The 12,039-nt window shown below is 43.9% G+C and overlaps 1 protein-coding gene across 1 annotated transcript; it reads left to right on the forward strand.

Moving 5' to 3' along the window:
• Positions 1 to 1,351: 1,351 nt before the first annotated feature.
• On the forward strand, positions 1,352 to 3,622 carry LOC308294207 (protein transport protein Sec23A-like; the record flags this gene model as incomplete). The annotated part of the gene is made up of 1 exon (XM_080736934.1): positions 1,352 to 3,622. One exon carries the CDS (start codon positions 1,352 to 1,354, stop codon positions 3,620 to 3,622), a length of 2,271 nt encoding a protein of 756 aa, XP_080593060.1.
• Between the last annotated feature and the right edge of the window lie 8,417 nt (positions 3,623 to 12,039).

A 12,039-nucleotide genomic window follows, 5' to 3' on the forward strand; every position in this document is an offset into this window, starting at 1 on the left:
CGAGACCAAAAAGAGAAATGAGATGTTTGCCCGGGACTCAAACTAGTGAAAAATAGCAGATCTACGAGCTTGTAGATCATCTGTTTTCACTACTTATTTTTTTAAATGTATGGAACTTTATTAGATGTATTTATTTCAATGTAATTATCAAATACTTTTGAAAACTGTATGACATTGACATTATTTATTTACTTTATGTAGGAAACGGGGAAAAAAAGGAGATATTTACTCGCGACCCATATAAATTGGTCTGCGACCCAAAGACGGGTCCCGACCCACTTTTTGGGAAACTGTGGTGTAAAGGATGGCCCTCTGCCCAGATCGGACCATTAAGACTCATTAGTGCCTATTGATAGTCCTGATGCACTGATAGCTATACTTTGAGAGGAGCCAGCCATACATGGAAAAGGTCAACGTATGGATCTTAATATGACCTCACTAACCCCTCGCACATTTGCAGCATCTTTCAACCTTGGATGTAATTTACTAGTGATTGAATGCTGCAGGGACACGATTGGAAACCCCTGCCCCATATGGAATCTGTGTTTGTCACTATCCTGCATGGCCATTTCATCTGTGTCATAGTAATAGAACCCGTAGTTGCCTGAAAACCAGACGAAAGTCATGGCCATGCCAGCCACTGACATACAGTAGTAGCCTACTGATTCTGTTTGGTCTGTGATTGCAGACCCTATACAGTATATGGGCATAATATGGACACGGACTAACAGATACACAGATCTCAGGAGCATATCAATCGGATCGGTGGTGCAACATACTGTAGGTGTGAGGGCCCTGAACTCTAGATGTGAGGGCCCGAACCTCTAGTGTTAAAGAAGGCTTTCACAGCTTGTCAATATTACTGCAGGTCACCATGGCTACTCAATATGTTTGAGTGAGTACAGGTTGTTTACTCGTCAGAATACTTTAGTCTATACAAATGCACCATTTACTATTCTTAGCTGTTTCATTCTGACTGGTTGCTGTTGCTGCTGTGACACCTGAATCTCTGCATGGTGATTACTTGATCTTTGTTAATTGATTTGAATCAGCTGTGCGGAAGAAGTGAAACCCACATTAACACACCCCCTTTTCCCCAATAAACCCCTTGGGAAACTTGGATAGTTTCTATGCACCGAGTAGCACCTACAACAACATGGTGGATGATTGATACGTGACACGTGACGTCACTGTAAAAGATTATGGACATGGCGGACTCACCATGACATCATTGGGATGACAAGGCCAGACAGTATATCTCAGAGAGAAGTCAAAATCAGTCAACACAGTCCGGCCCGCCTTTCCGGTCCTACACTTCTACCCTGCAGCCGGTGGTCCTAGACACGTAGAAATGTCCACATTCCCAGAATACATTGCTCGGAGTGAAAAGCTAGATGGTGTGCGGTTCAGTTGGAACTTTTGGCCATCCAGCCGCGTAGCAACTGGGATGGTTGTACCAGTGGCTGCCCTTTTCACTCCTCTGAAAGAACGACCCGACCTCCCTCCCAGCCACTATGAGCCCATTCTCTGCAGTAGAGCTACCTGCAGAGCTGTCCTCAATCCGCTGTGTCGAGTTGACTACAGAGCCAACCCAAAGTTATGGGCCTGTAACTTCTGTTACCAAAAGAACCAGTTCCCTCCTACTTATGCTGGTTTTTCCGAGGTGAACCAACCTGCTGAACTACTGCCTCACTTCTCCACTATAGAATATGTTGTACAGCGTGGTCCCAAGCTACCCCTGGTCTTCCTGTATGTTGTGGACACGTGCCTGGACGATGAAGACCTGCAGGCTCTGAAGGAGTCTCTCCAGATGTCTTTGTCTCTTTTGCCCCCTGCTGCTCTGGTGGGACTCATCACATTTGGTCGAATGGTTCAGGTCCATGACCTTTGCTGTGAGGGAATCACTAAGAGCTACGTGTTCAGAGGAACCAAAGACCTCAATGCCAAACAGATCCAGGAGATGTTGGGTCTGACCAGAGAGCGGGGAAGAGGACCACCACAACCCCTCTCTAACAGGTTCCTGCAGTCGGTACAGAAAGTAGATATGAACCTTATTGAACTGTTGGGGGAGCTACAGCAAGACCCCTGGCCCGTCCCTCAGGGCAAAAGACCACTCCGCTCTCTGGGTGTCGCCATATCCATTGCTGTAGACCTACTTGAGTGTACGTTCCCTAACACAGGGGCTCGTATCATGATATTTACCGGGGGCCCGGCCACCCAGGGCCCCGGTATGGTCGTGGGGGATGAATTGAAGATGCCCATCCGCTCCTGGCATGACATTAAGAAAGATAGTGCCAAGTTTGTGAACAAAGCTACCAAACATTACGAGGCACTGGCTAACAGAGCATCAAGCAATGGCCACATCATTGACATCTATGCCTGTGCCCTTGACCAGACAGGCTTGTTGGAGATGAAATGCTGCTCCAATCATACTGGAGGGTACATGGTCATGGCAAACTCTTTCAACACGTCTCTTTTTAAACAAACTTTCCAGAGAGTTTTTACCAAAGATGTTCAAGGAGAACATCTTAAGATGGCCTTTTCTGGAACTCTGGAAATAAAGACTTCCAAAGAGATCAAGGTTTCAGGAGCCATTGGGCCATGTGTGTCCCTCAACGCTAAAGGCCCCTGTGTCTCAGAGGTTGAGATTGGAACAGGAGGGACCTGTCAGTGGAAAATATGTGGTCTGGACCAAAGTACTACACTGGCGCTGTACTTTGAAGTGGTCAACCAACACAATGCTTCTATTGGAGGCCGAGGGGCTGTCCAGTTTGTCACCCATTATCAACATTCCTCTGGGCAGAGACGCATCAGAGTTACTACTACTGCCAGGAATTGGGAAGATGCACAGATGCATAAAATTGCAATCTCATTTGACCAGGAGGCGGCGGCCATCCTGATGGCCCGTCTGGCAGTTTACCAAGCAGATACAGAACGAAACCCAGACGTAATGAAATGGCTCGATAGACAGCTGATCAGGCTTTGTCAGAAATTTGGAGATTATCGTAAAGATGACCCAAACTCCTTCAGATTCTCTGAGAACTTCTCTCTCTATCCACAGTTTATGTTTCATCTGCGTAGGTCTCCCTTCCTCCAGGTCTTCAACAACAGCCCGGATGAGACTTCATACTACAGACATCAGTTTATGAGACAAGGTCTGACCGATTCTCTCATTATGATGCAACCTGTTCTCTATGCCTACTCCTTCAACGGACCGCCTGAGCCTGTCCTGTTGGACAGCAGCAGTATTCTGCCAGACCGGATCCTCCTGATGGACACTTTCTTCCAGATAGTCATCTACCACGGGGAGACCATATCCCATTGGCGTCAGGCAGGCTATCAACAAATGCCAGAATATGAAAACTTCAAGCATCTTCTTCAAGCCCCTGTTGACGACATCCAGGAGCTCCTGCAAACACGCTTCCCCATGCCCATGTATATAGACACGCAGCATGGAGGAAGCCAGGCCCGCTTCCTGTTGTCCAAGGTGAATCCGTCTCAAACCCACAACAACATGTATGCCTGGGCCCAGGAATCAGGCGCTCCCATCCTGACAGATGACTGCAGTCTACAGGTGTTCATGGATCACCTGAAGAAGTTTGCCGTATCCGGCGATGTCTGAATAGCAATAATATTTTATTATACCATTAAGACGCCCTAAAGGGCGAGGTCGTGTGGAACGGAATTCACACATTCCCAGATTTGCGCTTAATATTGATGACCTCAGGACAGGGATCTCCATGTATGGCCATAAAAGGGACATGGACATAATTAATTTGCAAGTGTGACTTGTGTTGTGGCAACCATGCGCACTGGTTAAACTGACACAATATATTATGTCCATATAATATGGGCATTCCCAGATATGGGCTTAATATTGATGGCATAAAAGGGATTCTATTGTATGGGCATTCCCAGATATGGGCTTAATATTGATGGGCATAAAAGTGTGAATTATATTAGTGTGGTTCCCCTAATTTGCAAGTGTGACTTGTGTCGTGGCAACCACACTGGTTAAACTGACGCAATATGTCCATATATGGGCATTACCAGATATGTCCTAAATTATCATGGCATAAAAGGATTCCATTGTATGGGCATTCCCAGATATGGGCTTAATATTGATGGGAATAAAAGTGATTCTATTAGTGAGGTTGCCCTAACAGGGCATCATCTGGGAATCAGATGTAGAGGTCAGCTCCATATATGGAGATCTAGGGGATGATCCAGTCATCTCCATGCATGGATAACCAGGTTTTGATCTTTGATGAGCTGATGTCACAACAATGTGATTTCACAACAGGTCAGCAGTTATAGACATTGAGGCGTTACTCACTCACTCACAGACGTATGGACAGGGGCCGGTTTCCATAGTTAACTGCGACCTACGGTCGCAATAATGTAATATTAATGTACTATTATCCGCCAGGCCAAGATAAGGGGATGGGGGTGATTATGTTTTCTGTCCTGTCTGTCTGTTTATCCGTGGATAAAATCTCAAACCGCTGGAATGATCAGCTGCAAATCTCTTGCACACACTGTCAGTAGGCCAAGGAACTATACCTGTGTACTTTTTTTCTCTAAAATATATTGTGTATTCTTGAAATATTTTACTTATTAGTGTGGTTGCCCCCCAGGGCAACACACTATAGTTATCGGCATTCTTACTCATCATCCCATGCAACCCTTCGGCCAATCAGACATCACGATCTCCCTGTATAGCCTATACTGTATACCTTGGTATTGTGATGTCATCCTTTCCCCTCTCTGATTGGCTCCCCCTCTATATAGTTATTAATTGTGGGCTCGCTGAAAGGCGAGACCAGTATGTTATACCAAGTTTATAGTATGGGCATTACCAACAGTACAAATGCAAAGCCCTTAGCCAATGATATAAATAACAGCAACACGTGGGCCCAAGACCAGTATGTTATGGCAGTATATGTTATACCAAAATGTTATAGACCAAGGTTATTCTCCTCAAAAGAATTACCGACTGTACAAAGGCCAATTGCAAGAGCAGCCAATAAGTATAATGGAAATCGAATGGCTCAAACCTTACCCAAATATGGATTCATACATCATACTAAAGGGTCATTCCCACCGGACAAGATAAAGATAAAGGGATAAAAAAGTAGAGTTCTCAATAGAGTGGATGGTAGCGTCCAGTGTGGACACTCCCATCCACTTCAATTGAGAACGATATTCTTTATCTTTATCTTGCCCGGTAGGAATGTGCTTTTCTTATGGCAATCTGATGTTATTTTCTATATTAAGTGGTAGAGTCAATTTCTAGTTGGGTCTGAGTGGGAGGGGTCTATTGTCAGTTTGCCTTGTTACAGCAATAGCACAGACACAAAACTCTTCTGAGACATTTCCGCCATGCAAGTCAGATGTAACAAAGAATAATAATTGTCGAGCGATACAAATAAGCAATTTTGCAATAAATCCCACCACTCGCGGTCGGAGCTGTCGAGGACTCTCGATGAAAAAAACCTGTGTCGATCATTCATGGACATCATAACAAATTAAGGTGGTAAAACGTCTAGTCCGAAATTCCCCTTTAAGGCATGATAGTCTATTTTCATCGTTATACATTATTTATAGACCTAATCAGTCAGCTCTAAATGTAACTGATAAAATAAAAATAGGTTGAATTTGCATCATGTCTATAACATGCATACAAGCTACAAGACAAGCATACAATAGCTGATCCTGATCCTTGTTTGACATATTCTTCCTTTTCTTTTTTAAGTGTTGGGCACATAGCCTACTATTGTATTTGAGGTTTGGCACTATTGTAATTGATTTTATCATGAAGAATCAAGCATTCTAATGACAAACGCAAGCTTTGGTGTCATTTAAGTCTACCTCCGGGCAGCTGCGAGAGCCGCCGATGTCCGTCTAAGTTCACAGACAAAAAAAGATTGAATCAGGGTCGTAATGTGGGAATTTGCGTAAAAGCGTATATAAGTACAAAATGTGGGCATAAACAAGCTTAGTGAATCAGACCCAATAAATAGATGGATGAAAGGATGGAAACCGCTCTGAGGAGAGGACAGGCCCGCCTGATTATGTAACGGAGCGACTTGTTTACGCGTCCCCTCTGAGTTCATATTAGCTGAAGGAAGACACCCTGCCAATCCCGGCCTTCTTGGGCTCTGCCACATTGCATTAATGTCTTTTTTCACAGTCACTGGTAATTGGCCTACTTCCAGGGGCTTGTTTGTCTCTAATGTGGAATTGTACATCAGACGAGTACAGTAAGGAAACAAGAGCGATGCTGTCTCGGAGCCTCATAAGTGGAGGTGTACTGAAGAGGAAAGAATGCCTGTTAAAATGCAAACGGTGTTAGGAAGGAAGGAAGGAAGGAAGGAAGGAAGGAAGGAGAAGGGACGGACGGACAGACAGACAGACAGACAGACAGACAGACAGACAGACAGACAGACAGACAGACAGACAGACAGACAGATAGACAGATAGATAGATAGATAGATAGATAGATAGATAGATAGATAGAAAGGAAGGGAGGGGAAGAGAGAGCATATATATGTGTGTGTGTGTGTGTGTGTGTGTGTGTGTGTGTGTGTGTGTGTGTGTGTGTGTGTGTGTGTGTGTGTGTGTGTGTGTGTGTAAATCGTGTGTGTGTGTGTGTGTGTGTGTGTGTGTGTGTGTGTGTGTGTGTGTGTGTGTGTGTGTGTGTGTGTGTGTGTGTGTGTGTGTGTGTGTGTTGCATACTGTGTGTGTGTGTGTGTGTGTGTGTGTGTGTGTGTGTGTGTGTGTGTGTGTATGTATATATATATATATATATATATGTATATGTATATGTATATATATGTATATGTATATGTATATGTATATGTATAATATATGTACATGTATGTATGTATGTATGTATGTATGTATGTATGTACGGTATGTATGTACTGTATGTATGTATATTCCATAGCTACAGTACAATATATGCACACATATATTGTACAGTATACAATATATATGTGTCTGTGTGGGGTGTACTCTGATTCATCCTAATAATGTGCAGGCCTTTTTGAAACATGCAGTCTTGCACACCTTGCAGACGGCACAGTTCAGCAGACTGTGGCATGTGTGAAATTCAATTACAGACCTGCTGTGGATGCACTCTGTGTAAACCCAAGCTGATGCCGCTCGCCAAAAATAGCAGATAAACAAGCTCACAACGTGTCACGGATGTGGCTCGTTGTGAGCCTGTAGATCGGCTATATCTGTCGCTCTACACCGGCGTAAAGCAGAGTGTAAAACCCAGGCTGATTGGAGGAAGCAGCAGCCAGGTGGTGACCCTGTAGGCAGCGGCTATAGCGCAAATCGCAATGGCCTCCTGGGCGACTGCCAAGAGCCGGCGAGCTCCCGCCACCACACACAGCCCGACCTGCACTTCAAGAGCGGGTCAGGGTCATTATTCACACACACTAAACACACTGCAGAATCCTCCAAGGGTTAATTTAGCTAGTGCAAAATGAACCCAAGTTAAATAAAGATTGGTGTTTTCACTCTGCTTCCTCCTCGCTCACTGCACTCTGCAGGTCGGTGAGGAAAGGGAAAGCATTGCACATTGTTTGGCCTGTTTGCTCTATAATTCATGTCCCACTCCAAAAATAGAGTTCTCTCTGAGTACACGCCGTTTCATTGGTGCCCTGCTAGAAAAACAACCACTACATACAGTATGTATGTACAGTAGTATCCTACTGGGTACCAGGACAAATTTAGCATTTTGCTTAGTTGGATAAACTGGGAGGGATTCATGTACTGTAACACAATTGGGTTACAATGGCATGTTTGTTGACGTTTGTGTATTTCTGTAATAATACTGTCTGGCTGTTTAAACCACCTGGTGATGCTGTCTGGTCGTGTCGAGCACCACCCAGTTTGGGTTGGGTTAAGGACTTAGAGTGCCAGTTCATGGTCCGATTGATGGGAGAATTGAAAGCAATACATTACCGATGTACTGTGCATCAACAGCCCCCAACGTTGTTTGTTTGTGCATCCATGTGCTTTCTGAAGACTCACCTCTTCAGAATCCACCTTATAGCCAGTAGATCTTTCCGTAGCACTTGCCCTAGCCTTGACGACTTTGCAGGCTTATGCTAAAATGTGATTTAGATAGCAAGTGCAGTCCAAGTAGGGAATGAGACTTTACCCCAGGTGAAGGAGTTTAAGTATATCAGGTTCATACTCACGAATGAGAGAAAGGGGAATACGGAGAAGGAGGTCAGCCGGAGAATCGGAGCAGCAGGAGCGGTTGAGTTGAGCCGGAAGGCAAAGCTCTCTGTCTACCGAGCAATCTTTGTTCCTACTCTCACCTATGGTCAAGAACGTGGGTCATGGCCGAAAGTAAAAGCAACCAAAATTAGTTTTCTGAGACGGGAGGCTCAGACGCCTCGGTATACTCCCGGAGGGAATGGAGGAAGTTGCTCAGGATAGGGAACTCTGGAAACTCGTTGGAACTGTTACCCCTGTGACCTTATTCCGGATAAGCGGTTGAAGAGGGATGGATGGATGGATGGATGGATGGATGGATGGATGGATCGATGGAGACGTCAGATTCATTTGTAGACCTGGAATAGTGTGTACTGTATATAGTTTCAATGTAAGTTCTTGGTTTACCTATGATTCTAGATTAGGCCTACTATTTCTATGTATTTGATGTATTATTCTGTTTGCCTGCTTAGAGTAAATTTCTCTGGATTAAGTGTCTGCTAAATTCCTAAATTGTAAATTGTAATTGTAAATGATGAGCATGGCACAATTATGTGCCACATGACCCCCAGCATGCCTCTTCTGGGGGGATAGGCATGCCAGAAATAGCTGATCCTGAGTTCTAACTCAGGTCCGTTTCACTAAGAATAGAGATGTTAAGTGGTTTTAAGGACGTTGATTGCCAGTTTTGAACTCGTGACATCTGCAATGTCCTTCTGCTTTAGTCACAGGGGTGGAAGAGCAAAACCGCTCACAGTGTTGGTCCAGAAAAGTTGAATATGTAAACGAGACCTTGAGACAAAGGTTAGTTATTTTGTGTCATGGCCAGTGGGTCTACAGCTAAAGTGGAGCAGTAACAGAATGCATCTAGAATGCATCTAGTGCCCCCCTCCCCTCCATCCTTTACTGAGCAGTGAGTGACAGTTCAGCTAACAGGCCCTGACATGGAAGAATCAGCTAGAGTTGAGAGGGAGCAGCCATGGGGACAGCGCCTGCTCCCCATGTCGGGGGCCGACAGCTCCACACGATAAAGCTCTGTTTCAGTTCAAGTCTAGTAGTGACCATTCGTTCACTCTCTCAATGGGCCTACCTGCAGTGGAGTTGTAGGCCTAAATAGAGTTTTCACTTGGCCTGTAATGTAACATCATGGCAATGATCAGAAATGGAAACCATCAAGCTGTATTATTGGTACGTAAAAGTGAAACTATGCATTCAGTTCTTTAGAACAGGGGTTCCCAAACCTTTTTGGCTCAGGGCACCCCTACAAATACTTTTTTCATCCAAGGCACCCCTACATTATCTTAATGAATGTAGGGGTGCCTTTTCACTACTGGCACCTCATATTTATGGCAAATTCTACCGAGGAAAACATTGAGAGAATTACTATTTTGGTTAGAACTGACTGAAGATTTAAAATGTAAGTTTAAAATTATCCTAAATAGTTGTTTTTATTGTCCAAATAAATTCCAAATATTATCAAATGATCTCGCGGCACCCCTGGACTGCCGTCACGGCACCCCAGGGTTCCCCGTCACCCACTTTGAAAACCCCTGCTTTAGAAGCCTACTGTATGGATTCCATGTCACCCCTATAGTAGTGTCACTCAGAGATTTCTATCAACAATACATATTTTGTACATTTCCTGTATTGTGTCATTCAAGCATTGATTGTCTGCTATGTAGCAAGCAAAATGTTAAATATAGACCATCTGTGAACAGTACATCACCGATGCGTGATACTCTTTGCACAAGGCAGGGAGACAGCATTGCAATGCATCCATAACATTCTTATAGGAAGGGGTTATAGAGTGGGCTCTGTTTGCCTCGATTCCCTGTTAGCATTGCAGATTTCAGCCCCAACATATATTCTGCTTTTATTTACTTCACTTCTTCCCCTAATGCAGATTGCTCTGCACAGCGCATGCCTTGCAGGGATTTGGTGTGTGTGTGTGTGTGTGTGTGTGTGTGTGTGTGTGTGTGTGTGTGTGTGTGTGTGTGTGTGTGCGTGCGTGCGTGCGTGCGTGCGTGCGTGCGTGCGTGCGTGCATGAGTGCGTGCGTGCGTGCGTGTGTGTGTGTGTGTGTGTTTGCTTACACATATCATATCAAACAGGCTGTGACTGCCATTACAGCCAACTTGTTTGTTCCTACAGTACATGACAATGGGGCATGGGGGGGGGGGGGGGGGGGGGGCTTTGCCTGGATACAATTCGGAACGCTGTTTCTAAAAAAAAAGGAAGGAGTAATTGTGGGCTCGCCTGGAAGGCGAGCACACGTATGTTATCTTCATTATTTATTTATAGCTATATGTGTATCTCCTCAAAACTTTGGCGCGCTTCATCTCTTAAACGCTTACACCTTTCAACACCATTCAAATTTTTATGTGTTCAGCTTACTGAGGACACGTGTGCTTGTACTTTTGGTTTTGAAATGTTTTGTAGTATAAATATAAAAAAATAAAAATGTTTAACTTTAAGCACCCAATGCATTTCCAATGGGTTTACAGAGTGGAGAGAAGGATAATAGACCCATGTTTATGTTAAGGCGCTGTGGCTGCAGTGTTCACACTTCAGATATGCTATCTATATCATTGCGTTCACACAGGTCTGCTCTCTGATTTGATCCAAATGTCTAAGCTGTGTGATGTATAAAACTATAGTTATAGTTAAAACTATAAATAAATGTCCCTCTCCACTCTACTGATTACACAGCTGTGATCAAGAATCAAGTCCGGGCGATGGGATGTAAATCCCATAGCCATATATCCTAGAGCCCGCAGGGACAGTCAGCCATATTAGTGGTTGTTGTTGGTTGTCAGGGAGATATCAAAACCAATGCATTTCCAAGTCAGATCCACAAACACAATAAAAGCCATGCTCCACTCCTCAGTCTGGAGTGGCCACATAGAAGAACGCCTTGGTTATAGACATAGTGGAGGACAGATGTGATCTGGGATTGTTAGCCTACAGTATATGCACTCAATATACTCCACTACAGTTGGAGTCCATTTGACAGTTGCTGGTTCCCAAACACAGAATCAAAAATGTAGATCTAGAACACATAGAATATGTACAGTACAGTAAGGTTCAGTAGAGTACAGTAAAAGTACAGTAAGGTTCAGTAGAGTACAGTAAAGTACAGTAAGGTACAGAAAGGTACAGTACAGAAAGGTACAGTAGAGTACAGTACAGTAAGGTACAGTAAAGTACAATACAGTACAGTAAGGTACAGTAGAGTACAGTAAAGTACAATAAAGTACAGTAAAGTAGAATAAAGTACAGTAAGGTACAGTGGAGTACAGTAAAGTACAGTAGAGTACAGTAAAGTACAGTATAGTAAGGTACAGTAGAGTACAGTACAGTAAGGTACAGTACGGTACAGTAGAGTACAGTATAGTATAGTACAGTAAGGTACAGTACAGTACAGTAAGGTACAGTAGAGTACAGTACAGTAAGGTACAGTAGAGTACAGTAAAGTACAGTAAGTTACAGTAGAATACAGTTAAGTACAGTACAGTAGAGTACAGTAAAGTACAGTAAGTTACAGTACAGTACAGTACAGTACAGTACAGTACAGTACAGTACAGTACAGTAAGGTGCAGTACAGTATAGTAAGGTACAGTACAATACTGTAAGGTACTGTACCTTACAGTACCTTAAAGTATCCTATTTGTTGGGTTGGAAGCGAGCCCACACTGTTTCGAAGGAACAGTATTTCTAGTTAGTAAATGTCATTTGAGAAGGGTGTCGCAAATTAGAAGCCTGGTGGATCGTGTAATTAGGACTCAAGCCTTCTTGGTGGACAGCA

The sequence above is a fragment of the Nannobrachium achirus genome (assembly GCF_963921795.1).
Source record: "Nannobrachium achirus genome assembly, chromosome: 11".
NCBI classification, from domain to species: domain Eukaryota; kingdom Metazoa; phylum Chordata; class Actinopteri; order Myctophiformes; family Myctophidae; genus Nannobrachium; species Nannobrachium achirus.